This window comes from Pezoporus wallicus, unplaced genomic scaffold (genome assembly GCF_028554395.1).
Source record: "Pezoporus wallicus isolate ANWC-B61680 ecotype Strahan unplaced genomic scaffold, APGP_CSIRO_Pwel_v1 contig_3486, whole genome shotgun sequence".
NCBI lineage: Eukaryota > Metazoa > Chordata > Aves > Psittaciformes > Psittacidae > Pezoporus > Pezoporus wallicus.
In genome coordinates, this window is record NW_026642292.1 from 8,904,825 (window position 1) to 8,920,378 (window position 15,554).

A 15,554-nucleotide genomic window follows, 5' to 3' on the forward strand; every position below is an offset into this window, starting at 1 on the left:
AGGGTCAGTCTGCTCTCCTGACCGTTGCTCACACATTGCCACCACCTTCCTGTCCTGTACTTGCCTGCAGCTGCAGGTAGTCAAATATCATGCTATGGTCTAACACGGATTAAACACAGTGCATTTTTTCCCTTCAGCTTACATTTTTCCCTTATTTCAAGAAGTTTACTTTGAGTGAGAAACAGTAATTGCCTCAACGCAGACTTCAGTGTATCAGAAAAAGTTGTTTTTTGTTTGGTTTTTTTTTTTTTAAGAGGGAATAGTTATCTCTAATATGTTGTTTTGATCTGTCATGAATACTACAGACTCCCCATAAGCAGAACTGTTACCCCACTTCCCTCGTTGTTTAATACGATATGATAAATTCACATGTGCTTTGTGCCATCCTCCTTTCCTTTCTGGGAGCAAGGGCTGTTTATACTTGACATAGGCTTTACACACACAGGATATAAAGATACTGTTTTGCTAAGACTGAATTACAGTGGTACAGTTCCTACTCTATTTAAAAAATAATGGGTAGAAATACCAGTATTAAAACAGTAGGCTAGAAAAAATCGTAGTTATTTTAAACTAGTAACATTCCGTCAAGCCAGCTAACCTATGTTTTTTTATCATCCACATAAATATTTGAAGAGAGAATTAGACAAACCCCTATATACCTATGCAAGAGTTTTGCTGTCATGCTCAAATATGATTTAAGGAATATAACTTGAGTTTCTCTACAAACCCCAAACTAGAAATTAGAAGGTTTTTCACTATGATGAATGGTACATTTATGAACTGCTGTAATTTTACATTGTTTAAAGCGACATAAGAACTACATGGAGTAGGTAAAAATGCATATGTACATGAGAAAACCAACTTCAGCTTTAATAAAATTTGCACAAAATTTCCTAAAAATACTGACACTTTTCTTCTGTGATGCGCCTGAGATCTGCTTATCTTTAAAATTATATCGTCTGTAATAATACTTTCCAATAAGACACATTTGTTTCCCGTTACTAGTTATGCTTTCAGAAATAGACTTTTTGTGTTTCAAGACCAGAGGAAGCAGGGACTGATTTTAATGCAAATAACTACAACCAAATCTGGACATACTTTATCCATATTCATCCTGTAATAAGGCCCTGCTATTAAACAAGCTGATTATTTTTTCCAGCACTTCGATGAAAATTAATTTTAGAAGGTATGTTAAAGCAAAGTATCTTTTGTTTCTAGGGTACTAGAGATGACATAATCAGCCACAATTATTGGTCAAAGATATAAAGCAAAATGTATAAATCTATAAACTTCTGGTTTAATCTCTCTTCTCTTTTATTGGCAAAATAAACGATATCCAACCCTCTCTTCATAGGCACATGAATGGAAAATGTGCACATGCCTATCCAAGGGCAACTGAAGTCAATTTTTACGGATTTTTTTCAAAGTAATTAATAAATTATTATTATACTAAAATAATATACTCAAATAAAATTTGTATCTGTTTAAAAAGTAATAGTGCATCAAAATTTTTCTATCTGATGACTTTTTAATTTAACAGTGAAACCCACAAAATTTCAAAGAGTAGTACAACTATAAAGAATTCTAACACCTACTACTGCTAAATTTTAGCACACATTGCTGTGACTGAACCGATGTACATGTCAGCAGCATGGTCAGTCACTGGGACAATGTATTTTTTTTCTCCGCAGTGTTATAACAATTTATCTGGTTGTGCCAAGTTCCTGTTGTGAACTGCTTCAACACCAACTGTCTTGACTTAGAATTAATGATTAACATTAATTACGTGTAGTCAGCAAGGAAAATAAAACCGCATTTCTTAAATTAGCCTTTTCACAGGGTACAAGGAAAGAAGCAAAACTCATAATAAACTCACCTGTCACTGCCTCGCAGCATCTTGGGGTCAAAATACCGGTAGTCATCCGTCTCCTATCAAAAAGTACATTTTTATCTCAAAAGATTGAATTTTGGCTTATGAATTTCTGCTTCTACCTATTACACTGAGCACCATTCAAGCCAATGTCATTTTCCATTTAGCAGTCACATCATTAAAAAATTAATTGTCATGTCCACTAATATTCACAGTGCAGCATAAACAACAGTGAGAGAGATATAAAGCGTGCTATTAAGCTTTTTGTTTCTGGTCCATCTAAAATTGACTGTTACATACTTTCCAAAAAATACATTAGTTTCATAAGAAATCCCAACATAAAGGCAGCATGCAGAAACTAAAATTTAGGTGTTACCAGCTTTAGAGGCACATCACATGGTTATAAATGCTAAAATTTTCCAGGTTACAGAGATCTGCTATTGATTTAATCTTCTAAAACAAAACACTTCTATGGCAGTGAATGCTAAATACAAGGCAGACCAAAACCTGCTACTGTTACTCAAGTTACCCTTTTCATTTCATGATTTATGACTACTATTAAACTAAAATTAAGCTCTTGAAGAAAAACGAGTTCCACAAGAATTTGAAAAGTCTATCTAAACTACACAAAAAAAATTCTTAACACGAAACACTGAGGCACTTCCAATATTTTTATTGGCAACAAGCAGGATTTTTGCCAGTTATTATGGATGAAAAACAAAACTTCTTAGTAACTGCTTTTGACAACTACTTGGCTTTCTTCTGTTTCTATACTACATTTTCATACAGGTACTCTGAAGTTCAGTTTGTGGATAAACTGCATACAGGACTGCAGTTGATTTCATCTGGGTGCTTACATGCACAATCTCTTGTGTTTTAATGATTCTATAGAGCAGAAATTATTCTCCTTGATTAGTAAACAGACTATCTGGGGAACTTATTAGAGCTATATAAAGCATAACTATCTTTAATACTACAAAACAGTTTACATGTGGTATTTATACACATAGAAAACAAATCTATTTGCTATTAAGGACATGTACATAATCACATAAAATAAGTCTCTTATCCTCAAGTTTGGCTTTTAATAAAGTTTACATCTAATTACACACTGAATCTCTGTAAAATACTTTTGTATGCTCCAGCGGTAATGTTAACTGCATTTGTAAAGTCTGCCAGCATTCATGATTTTGGCATCCTTGTACATAAAGTTGGCATAGCAACTCTGAAGCAATGAGAAAGCTGGGAGTGGACAAACATTGCTAGACTAAAATTGAGAGGTTTTTGAGGAACCTTCAACTCACTTAGATAAAGAGTTGCAGCTTCCCTGCTTGTCAAAATGAATTCAAATTAATGCCAGCACTAAAATCAGAGTTTTAAAAAAACCCACAGTATTATAAACATTTCCTCCTGAATATATTACTGCTCTGTTTTTCCATTGTGGGCTTGTGTAAGTAGACACACTAAAAACGGTAAAGTAATAGAAATGTGATAAGCTAGTTTTGGGCTTTTGTGTCATTGTTTAAATACACCATTCCTGCTGAAATAATTTCTGCGGATGCAGGGAAAAAAGCCCTACTAGATTTTATTTGATTTAAGAAGTAGTTAGTGTGCCAATAAAAACAACTGTATAGCAGTTTCCTTACAACTGAATTTGTGATTTCCCCAAGCAATTCAAGAATAAAATTCATGCTGTTGAAAAGATAAACTTAATTTTTAAGATTTCAAATTAAAATGGTAAAAGACCCACGGAACTATCCTTTACTTTCAGCCTGTATCTGTTTTTCTGCAGAAGTTGACATGACTAGTTTCGATTAAGGAAATCCCCCTCTTCTAGACTTTTTCATTGTAATACATGAAAAGTAGTCAGTCATATAGGAAGTACCCTAAGACTAAAAGATACCATAGTCATTGAAAAGGATGATATTAACCAAAATACAGTTCCATTCTCACATATCACAAATAAGATTTATCTACCTCTTAAAGTCAATAAAAATGCGTATACTGTACTGATGGAGGCTAAACCCCTTTTATAGCAAATTCCCAAAATATTAAATCTTTTATAATCAAAAACTGTCCTTTCTCAAGAGTCAATCTGTCTTGTGTAAGATACTTAGAAGAACCTCCATAATTCTGTACCAAGTGGTGGTCAATGCCCTATCCATGGTTTAAAATTTATGTATACTTGACAATACGATTGTTTCTGTGCTAGGAAGATTCAAGGTTTTAATCAATCTCTAGCGGTACCAAAACAAAGCAACCTTGTTATTAGATTTATGTACAGAACATTCCTTTATGAAAATATAGTCCCCAAAGCAATTGCTTAAAAACCTGCTTCAAGCAATAGATGTTACCACTAACACCTCCCTTCCCCTGCCTCCAAGTATACAGATTGCTTTAAGATCATCCATGAATGTTTTTAACCATTTCAAGAAGTGTAACTACAGTTAAACAATTTAGACAAATTAAAACAAAATTACAGGATGGTATTATTGCTCATGAGAACTGTTCTATCTGTTCCTGCTTCTGAAAAACTCAGACAACACAGGTGTAGACTCATTTTGTGGTAGCTGTCCTTGTGAGAGAAAAGAAGCAGCAGGGACAACTAACACACAAAGTGACTGACAGACAACCCTACAGAGCATATAATTCTGAATAGGTTTAATATTTCAACTGATGATATTTGTGAAGGTTTGTGGTTCAAGTTGCACATTTAATATAGTTTGTTGCATTTTATATTTAGAAAAACTATTTACATTCACCATAATAATTCTTTGACTTCTCAATAATCTATTCTAATTTTGCTTTGCAACTTTTATCTGTACATAGGTTTCACACACTGACCACTGTGGTCAGTAAGATTCAGTGAACTATAGAGGAGAATTTTCTGTGTTGTAAAAAAAGAAAAAAAAAGTAAAATGTTAAGCTTTTTTTCTCCTATCTTTGTATTTTGCTTGCAAAGCAATAGTTGTTTATTGTGGGCAACAGAAAAGGACCTCAAACATCAGAAGATGAACAAAGGCTAAAGTAGTGTATTATTTCTACACACTGACCTTTTCCAGATACAATTTCACTTCTGTTGATAGCATGGCAAATCTGAACATACTCCATAATGACTCTCTGGTTTGCTTCTGTTAGCAGAAACTTACTCAAAAAAGTTGCTGTCAGTCTTCCTGGAGGTTAGGAGAATCATTCTTTAGGGCTTGCCTGTTCTCTTATAAATTGAAAAGTACGACTCCCTGTTTTGGAACATGAATTTCAATCTCAGACATGGCAGTGCAACATGAAGCTGCTGTCTGACAGACTGGCTCAATCTCTACTTTTTCAAGTGAGAAGACCATTTTCTCCAAATTATCAAAGTGATCATGGTTGGTTTGTACATGACAATAGCAGGAGAGCAAAAAAAAAAAAAAAGCAACAAACAACCCATATGACTTGTAAACTTTTCCAAAACAAATGTTAAATTTGTAGCCTGAGGAAGCTAGTGTTGATTTTGCGTTATTTTTCAGCTACTTGTAAGTTATGTGTAATTTCAGCTTTCTGTATTAAGTGTTCTGAGTGACCTCTACTGGTTGATCATATAAAATTAGCCTTGTACATCTTTTCCAAGTCTTGCAAATAAGGACAACATCTTGCTGCCACTGAAAACAGTGTCAATTTCTTGGTTCATTAAAAGAAAGCAAATTTTCTGATAAAAATCTAAGATTTATTATCTGTGAAGCACAGTTTAAGAAAAGACAGGATTACCTGCATGTTGATAATTTTCATATTTATCTCTTTACATATACTTAATAACTGAAGGTGAAAGTGGACTAAGAGGAATGGTTTAAATCTATTAGCTAGTGTGAGGTATTACTTTTGTATCTATCTAATGCTGATGTCACTAAACCAGGAAGACTGAGATGTGAAAAACATATCAAAGCTTTCTAAATGACTTTTAACAGGTGACTTTTTCAGAACAATTTTGTGCACAGGACAGTTGTATATAAGAGTTCTAAAAGAACAAAATAAATAGAAAGAAAATCCAAACTGCTTTGACTATCTATCCTGTATAAAAATATTTATTTTTAGCTATAAATTCTAGTAAATGTCTTGATCACATAGCTAACACTTAAGTGTTTCAAAAGTTTGTAACTTATGTAAGTCTGAGTAAATTTCACAGAAATAAGGGGAAAAGAGGACTTTTCTGACACAAAACTAACTCTGCCTGCAAACATAAAGCCTGAAATGTTTTCCTCTAAATAGCAAAGCTTTAAAGATGTGCGAAATAGAACTGTCTTTGACATACCTCTCTGTAACTAGCTTCCTTCTGAAATTACACTCTTAAAAAAAAAAAATCCTCTTGATGCAAAAAAAATTTCATTGCACAGTTTAGCTTTTAGAAATATAGGAGCAACAGAAACTCAAGATAACACAAGTTTAACAGAAGCTCAGAACAGATGAAAACCTCAAAACCATTAGGTCCAATGAGACGCAATAAATTGTCATTGTTTAAAAATCATTTTTATGCAAAAAATCCTATGAAATAGTTGTGAAAATGGTTCTATTTTTGAGATACAGCATGACTAGATTTAACTTCATTATCATGGGAAAAAAATATTACATGACAGCCTCAAGATTTCATTTGTTCCAACTCTTTCCATGTGAAGAGTTATACTCACAGGGTTTGATTTCATCTCCATAAGGTTGTCCAATATACGTGTGACTGGTAAATTCTGTAAAACATAGTGTGAAATTAATGGAACACTGAAATACTTACCAAGAATTATTCACAGGCAAATTATTATTTCTATTTATATTAGTTTACACAGCATTTGAAATACTACTTAAACTGATTTCCTCTTATATTTTTGTAAAGGCTGAGCATTTTTATCATCACCTGAACTACCTTTCTGTACAGAAAGTGCAAACATCTGAGGAGCATTCAGCTAGGAGAGGAACAGAAAGTGCAGAAGTGTGAAGACAGGAACAGAGTTTTATTTAAGTATTGCTAATATATGAATTCTTAAAATGTTTTTTTCAGTTTAAAAGAAGGATTGTAAAGCTGAAAATGACAATTAAGGGCATGATTCTAAAAAAGAACTGATGTCAGAGAAATGAGTAAAAGAAGCAATCCTGACAACAAATGTTTGGATGAACTGGAAAGGAATAAACTGAGCTGAGATTCAAGATGACTTTTCCTTATTTAAGATGGGAAATGTTAGCTTGGACAAAAGATCTGAAGTATTCAACAGTCAAACCACTTTAGTTAGAATAAACTGAGGGAGAGTTTACATAGCAACGGAATTGGAAATGTGTCTTGTTGACACAATGTATCAAAAAGAACATTCCAAAGGATGATCTACAAATAATACTGAAAAACACTTCATAAAAAAATCCAATGTAAATCCCCAAATGACTGAATGAGAAATAAGAAGTTAACTTTAATAGAAATACCACAGACCTACATCAGGCTTAAAAATATGAGGAAGAACAGCATTTTATTTGGCTACCCCAAAACACCTGGAGAAGGAATTAAAAGCCAGAAAAAAGATATCCTAAAAACATTGCCATTGTAGCTTCTTGCTCACTCAGAACCCAAAACGAAGCCATTTTGTCAAGTATAATACTAACTTCTTAAAACCACACATGCTAAAAGAAATAACAAAGTGTTTAATATAAGAATAGGAGATCTCATTTAGAGTAGAAATATCCATTGGTACAAGTAACGTTTTATGAACTAGCCTAGTTTGAGTATTCACAGATGCTCTTTTTATGATGCTGAAATGAGTCTTAATCACACATACTGGAATCTAATTTCTTATGAATAGAGGTATTTAAAGAAAATCTGAACATTATTCATTACCTGTCTAAAAACTGGAAGCTACAAAGTGACAGATCTACCCACCAGCAGAAGTTCATGTTTGGTTTTCTCTTTTACTACCCAACTAGTATTATTAATATGACAGAGGCACTAAAAGTTGTTTTTCTAAATGTTCACAATGCTCATGTAATAGGCTTTCTTTTTTTGTTTCAACTTACTTGTTGCTTCAGTACCAAGTTCTTCACTCCTTCCATTACAAACTGTGATCCTGTATTCATAACACGAGAAAGCAGACTGGAAAACAAAATAAAGGTTATGCGTAAGATCTTTTTTACATTTTCATTCTTAAGCTTTATGCTGACATCAAATTCCCTTTGAAGCTGATGGGACTGAAGGACCAACTAATTAATTTTGTCATGAAATATATTCTTCAAACCGCATGGCAACCCAGCTTATGGGAATACACCTATAAACTAGCAGTTAGATCCTCACCTATCAATAGAAGTCTTGAGTTCTAGTCTTTAATCCATTGAGCAGTTTATTTTACAACTTCAGTAACGCGAGGATTTGAGTGCTCCTTTCAAGTGGGTATCCTAATCAATTAACAGAGATTCTCAGTGTCTCCAACCAACCAACCAGCATTTTTTCCAAGAGAGACAGCACTGGAAACTGGAATTCTCTCTAAACATACTGCCCCACAGTTTCTTTATGACAGTGACAAGTGCACTCCTGAAAGTAAAGTTGGTAATGAAGAACCAAATCCTCTCAAGCATGGAAAGACCTAACTCCCATATCCTGTATGGGGTATATGCACCCTTAACAGAGTCATTATCTTTTCATCTCTTGAAATAAATAACTACACCTTTCAACAAACAGACACCCAGTCCAGGACAGCCTAATGAAAAAGCAGTGTGTTCTTACATCCCTGACATTCTTCAAGCCCTGGAGAGAAACAGTTTTGAATACACAGGACTGTCCTTATCTTCTGCCACTGACTAAATAAGGCTCAAGATGACAGCTGTCATAGATCCATTTCCTGTTGCCAAATTCTTCTTCTATGAGAGTACATTTAATGTACAGGTGCAGATACCACTATATTAAGTTACTTTGTGGATTTAGTCACAGATGCTTTTATTTTCCTGTAAGTCCTATGCACTGCTAAAGAGAGATGAGTAATTGTCTGTAACGTAAAACTGTTTACAAATAGGGAAATGTTTTATTCTGGGCCTTGTATAGCGGTACTCACACTTTAAGTACTACTAAAGTAAGCTAAAAGAACCTAAAGGCTTACAGAAAATGAATCAAAAGCATACCCCAAAGGTTTAGGTGTAGTGTTTCCATAGCTGGTTGGAGCTGAAGCCATCTTAGTGAAAGCCCTGTGAAAGCAAGGACAGAAATCAAATGCTTATCTCATACCACATACTGCTGTAGAATGCTCCACTCTGGTCATCCAAAAGTGAAAAAACTTCTACTTCTTAAACTCTTTCAGGAAGTAACTATTTATTACATGTCTAGAAATGCAACAGTTAAGGAACTGAAAAGAATTTGATTTTGTACTTAAAAGACGAAACCTTTATTTTGATACCACATAAAACTAGAGTAACTGATAGGCAGCAGGGCCCTTTGGTATGAACCAAGAAAGTCTGGAGTCTGAACTAGCACAGCTTTTAACTTATTTCAGTAAGTTGTTTCTGTCTTGGATCCCTAAGTACACTACTCTCTGTCATTTTCAAGACAGTTCTGGCATTACTGGAGTTTAGTTTTAAAATAAGATTTGCATGTATTACCATAACAATGACAGCAAGAAATCATGCCAAAATTAACAGAATCATAGAATAGTTAGGGTTGGAAAGGATATTAAGATCATCTAATTCCAACCCCCCTGCCATGGGCAGGGACACCTTGCACTAAGCCATGTCACCCAAGTTAATATTGATAACTTAAGATGTATGAGGAGTAACAAATAATTCTTTGGTAACAATGATGAGTTCTGTGAAATATACCCAGTTATAGTCTCACATAGGAGAAAGAAGAAATTACTTACTTCCATTGTTTTATGTAGCTCAAAGGAGCAAGATTACAACCTGCATCCATCAATGCTTTTTTATACTGCTCCAAATCAATCTGAAAGTATGAAGCAGAGAATTACAAGAGGCTGAAACTACTCTAAGCTCTCTTTATGTGGAAAGGCAAGATACCCTTACCTAAATATTAAATAAGCAGCATAAAGTTATAGTATTAACCAAAGGTAAACAGTAACTACAAGTCTTACTCCCATCTCCTACCAAGTAAGAAAATAAAACTTGAAATTCAATTTGCTATAACCACTTTTCATTAAACTCTACAGTATTTGTAGGATTAAATCCTGTGCACTTGCAGACATGGGAAACTTTATAGCTACTACATAGTATCTCTACTGTATAATAAAAATCTTTCTTGAGATTAATCATAAGTTCAAACGAAATATTAAGAAATTGTTTCCTGAATTACTCAGATACTGGCACAAGAAGCATTTCTCACTCATCTGCTAGTCAACTGACCCCATTATTCTTGAATATACAAGGGTAGAGTGAAATGAGTCATATTAACATTTTGTTTTATTTACTTCCATTGAGCAGTGGAGCAGAATAATAGAAAGCATGCCAAGGTGTGCCTTGCAGTACCTCTGAACTAAACATTTAAAAAGATAATCTTCCTTCCTACTAATCATTCGTAACCTTTGAAACGGTGGCTAAAGCTTTGTGAGCAGATTCCCTGATAATACTGCAAGACTTATTTGAAGTTTTAATATCTCCTGGGCATTTCATACTTTGCTTCAAGAAAAGAAATACCTACTTAGTGCTGAAATGATACAAAAAATCCTGTGTGGTAGAATTTGGTGCTGGAAGCTGTAAAGAACACACATACCTCTGAAGGTGCCTGAGCTGAGCTTATGTAATAGATCAAAAATAATCGCATTTTGTCTTCTGGAGTTCCTGCTGCAATGAAGAAAAAATGAATGTAAAAAAATTAGAGTTGTAACTAAGCTGCTGTGTCAAATGCTCTTCAGCAATTACATATATGCACAGTCAGACTTTATGACAGTAACTGTTATCTATAAACATGCCTTTGTTCAGTGTCTTAAAGTGGCAGAAAGACATTTAGCAATTTTATTGTAAAACGAGTTAGACCGGCTCCCTGTTCCTGAAAGTTTACTTGAACTTCCCCATTTGCTTGTGGCAAATATTCTTCAAATAACATACTAAGTTATGTAGTGGGCATTATGTCTTATTTTATGCAGGGACTGCAAGCATTAGCAGGGAGCAGATCCATGAAAGAGAAGACTAAAGAAAAATCATAGAAGTAAAAGTCGCAGCACATTATTTTTCAACTCTACAACTTGTTTATGCAGCTCTGTGGTTGACTGTACTGAAACACTTGAGGGCTGCAAAAGCACTTATGTGAACTTTTGGTCAGGAAAAAATGTCTGACCATTCAGCCTGCCTTTAGGAGGGTTTTCACTGCCTCAATTTTCTTTTGCACACTACTCATTAGAGAAGAACACCGCTACAAATTCTTGGGAAGCATTATCAATAGCAGTCAAACTTCTTCTCTGCCAGATCAAAATGCTGATGTGACCATCCCTGTATTACTTAACTATAACCTACTAACAGCAGATTTTGAACACCATCCACTTTTTTCTAGACAAGAATCACTATTAATAAAGAATCCCTATTAGTGATTTCACATGAAGTACAACTTCTCAAAACATTTCAAATTTGTAATTCAATTCTTCATTAAAAAACCTTGATACCTTTAAATATGTTTTATGAAAATTAATTTGCTTGTACTTGTGGGGAAGAAAAGAAGTTTTTTTTTATTTTTTTTCCCCCACTTTTTTTTTGTTTTGTCCCTGTCGTCCTCGTCCCACCCGCCCACCCCCCGAATGTGGATCATGTCAGTAGGGGTTCATCTAATCTAATCTGCACCTTTTGTTTCTATGTGAGCATATATTTAGTTTGGCAGAAGTCAACAGCAAGTGCTGTCAAAATGAACATTTTATGACTTGGTACATTTTTTTCCTTGGAAATAATTTTTATTAACATTTACCAAATATCAGGAAGCCAGAAGATCAAGAACTGAAGAAACTTTGGATTACCTAAACCAAAAACCAGGTTTCAAGGTAGACATCCACTTCGAGGTCACATGGGTAAAAAAGGCACTTAAACATTCTAACTATACAGTGTAACTGAGTCTGGCATCTGTAACTGACTTGGAAACTTGGTTTCCAGCTTGCCAGCTCATTGCTTGTTTCAGTACTTTGCTGATTACTAAATTTCAGTTTCAATTTGAATACCCTGGACCTATTTACCTGATCTACAAAACTAGCAGATTTGTGCTCACAGGAGTGTAAGTGATATTTTATCTTGCTAGAAGATCACAAATTAAAAAACAAAACAAAATAAAAATCTGTGATTGTATTGTGCACACTTTACTAAAACTAAGGAAAACCACTTTGTTTGGCAAAAGTACTTTACTCTTGACATACTACTGATGCAAATTATAGCTGTGATAAGACACAGGTCAGTTGCCTGTAAAATGTTCACTGTTTCTTTTCTAGACTACAATCTGTGACAGCATAGAGAAGGGGGAGCGCTGAATGTTCCGAAGAAAACTCAACTTGGTAAATGTAGAGGAGAACAATCTTATTTTCCACTCAAAAACAAGCAGGCAGCCTTTAAGGCTACTAGAACAAAGTAAAACCACTGCCTCCCATTTTAACACTACTCCAGGATATAATAATATCCACTGAACCGAGAAGCAGCTAATAGCCCTAAGCAGTAGATTAGTATGACATAGTAAGAAATGGGACACTGAAACTCTTAAGTGGTCAAGTCTAAGTGCTTTTGAGAAGACCTCTACAGATATCATTGTCCACAAGACAAGTATTCCCACAGATAATGCAAACAAGTAGTTTGCCACTGAAAGCATTGGAAGACTTGGCCCATTACTCCTTCAAAATGTTTTCAGCTGGTATTTCTCAGTGATTCACACAACAGGAAGCTGGCCAGTTTTACAAGACTGCATGTCCAGAAATAACCTCTGCAATTTAACCTAAATCCTTGTTATATAAGCTTACCTTACACATAGACAATGCTTATGAAATGCTAATGTGAAACTGCGAACACTTGAATATTTAGCTTATGAAGGAAAACTTTAGCTTGGAAATCTAATCTTTCTCTTATGTAAAACCCAGGAACTTTGCTAATAAGAATGTCAATGCGATACATGAGGCTTGGAAAACAATTTGGCTTTACATTCTGACCTAAAAACACACAGAAAATGCGGATTCAGGTAAAAAGTAATTGATCCAGTAGGAAATGCTAGCAAGCATAATAATTTCTGTTTTCATATCTAAGTTCATGCAATTATAAAAGCTGAAATGGAAAACAGTAAATGAATGGTTGATTCTGAACATGCAAAAGGACTAGTTTGTACTGATGCTTAAGAAAGTACATTAGTTTCATATTAATAACGAATGTCTGCACTCAATTACAGACTGATGTCTGACATTAAATTTCCTGACTGTCTGTAAGTTTCTAGACTTGACCCAGTATAAGATCCGTAAAAGTTTAGCTTAGGCTTCTGCTACCAGGTACTACTACTTCTACTGCCTTTTGATTCTGTAGCGCAGACACTAGTAAAACTTTAAGTCCTATTTTTTCTATAAATATGAATCATTGTACAAACTCCAAGCAGACATTATGTCCAGTATGTAGCTACAAGACTACAAACACAAGCATGCAGTAAAAAAAAAAAGTCTTCTTAAAAGAGCATACTGGAAAAAGAGCAGGAACCCTGGGACTCTCAATGCTTGATGTTTGCCAGTACATTTGCCAGTATGCAGACAGGCCAGTGGTCATAACTTAAGTTTTACAGTCTTGCTGTGCAGGTTATTTTGTTCCAGCCAACTCGTATCGGATCATACTGAAATCCATTAGAGGGCTGTGAAAGGCTGAGATGATAGTTGATGCTATGATACTATGAAAAGCTGAAAACCCATTCTGGTCTCAGCCTTTTACAGAGAGACCCCTAGTGACTCCTGCTAACAGAGAACCTGAGCATCGCCCAGTGTGCAAAACCTTGTTATGTATAAGCTCTATATGGAAGACAAGCCCGGATGCATTGCTCTTAAACAGTGAAAACAGGCAAGACACAGCTGGGTCAATACATGCAAAACTTGTGTCTCTCAGTAAACTGGCCAATGTATGTCTTGCTTCCCTTCTCTGCACCTTCTCCTATCCATTGTTTTGCTCACACAAACAAGCGCTACCTACATTACAACCCCTTGATCCAACCAATTGTATGAAATACCCTTTTTTCATTCTGTTTATGAGGTATGTATGCATTATAAAACGTGCAGCAGGATTTTAAAGAATCAGTATTGTTTGGACCACACAATTCCATGCTATACTAATAAATACTAGAGAAGCACAAAAGTAAAAATATATTTTGGCCTTCAGAAATAAAGAGTTAAGAAGCGATTTTAGTGGAGCTGCACAAGCGGCCAATATTTTGGTTACTACTCAATCGTAATACTAAACTCTCTAGACTGCTACTATTATCAGTAAAAGCTGTTTTCTTTACAAGTCTTGCACAGGTTGCACATAAGCTCTTTACCAATCCTGAAGTTCCAGCAGGGACAGAGATTATGGTCTATCTTAACAAATTTTATATCAAGTTCAGGTTTAAAGTACTCACCATCTGGGTCAGAAATCATGTCCAGAAGAGATTTATCCAGAGTGGATTTGCTCATTATCTTTTCCTCATATTCAAAGTACACATCCAGCTTTCGACTCTGTTTAAGAGTAAGTGTTCGGGTTAACAGAGTAATGCTGTGAAAGAATATTTATTTCCTCTTTAAAAAGTTTTAGTTATGAAGCTGTTTTTAAAAATCACTTTTTAAATAAATTATCAGTAAAAGTGCATTATAATATGCTTTTATTAACTCTCAGAAAATTGATGCTTATGTAATTTTCACATTAAAAGTGAAAACAGAGGTTAAGCAAGGTAATTCTGACATGTAAAATTTAAACTGGAAGAGGAGCTTTATTTTCAACTATGATTTTGCCATGGCTGAAAACTACATGGCATCATACATAGTGTTATGCTGTAAAAGGAAAAAATAATGGCCAAGTGAATATATTATGTCACATATTGTGCTGAACATTAAGTCTCTCAGTCAACAAAGCAATTACTCAATGCAGATAGTAGGAAATTCCTAATTACATTAAGGCATCATCCCAGAGAACAGTTGGCAGCTTGGGCTGGTACCAAAGTAACTACTTCAGATCAAATTAGATTATTTTGATAATACTGGAAAAGCAGTTTCTCATTATACAATGACATATATAGATCAAGTTGAGAAGACCCTATTTTAGGGAGGATGGCACAGGCAATGCACAAAATTAATGAGGCAAAAGCTTTACAGAAGACATCACATGGCCATGCAACTAATGACTGCATTGCAATATATCTGCACAAACAGCCCAGCTTGGCACTTCTCAACCACTGTATCATGCAGTTACAATCTAAAGATCGAAAAATGCATTCCAAAACTGAATCCATTACATCACACATCATTATGAGCATCTGAACATCAAAATGTAGCATCACAAGAAACGTTACAACTACTCATCTTTCAAAACCTTCATATCCAGTAATTAACTAAATCCTGGTGTTTGGACACATTCAGCTATGTATTGGCTCAAAGAGACCAGCAGAGTGGATCTCCATCTCATTGCCTTGTTAGTATTTCAGATCCACATAATGCTCTTTGGGAGATTAAAATGATATTGCCAGAGTGAAGCAAGAGTCACTGGTGCTTTTCTTGGGTCAAGA

General features: G+C 34.8%; 1 protein-coding gene across 2 annotated transcripts in view; it reads right to left on the reverse strand.

Moving 5' to 3' along the window:
- Positions 1-15,554, reverse strand: part of SCFD1 (sec1 family domain containing 1) — a 51,948-nt gene that overhangs the window by 9,639 nt on the left and 26,755 nt on the right. For both annotated transcript variants that reach the window (XM_057428671.1, XM_057428669.1), the window contains 7 exons: positions 14,415-14,511; positions 10,581-10,651; positions 9,718-9,797; positions 8,987-9,049; positions 7,892-7,967; positions 6,532-6,585; positions 1,877-1,929 (listed from right to left, as the gene is read on the reverse strand). In XM_057428671.1, the coding sequence (XP_057284654.1) occupies positions 1,877-1,929; positions 6,532-6,585; positions 7,892-7,967; positions 8,987-9,049; positions 9,718-9,797; positions 10,581-10,651; positions 14,415-14,511 (494 nt within the window). The remainder of the gene's footprint in view (positions 1-1,876; positions 1,930-6,531; positions 6,586-7,891; positions 7,968-8,986; positions 9,050-9,717; positions 9,798-10,580; positions 10,652-14,414; positions 14,512-15,554) is intronic.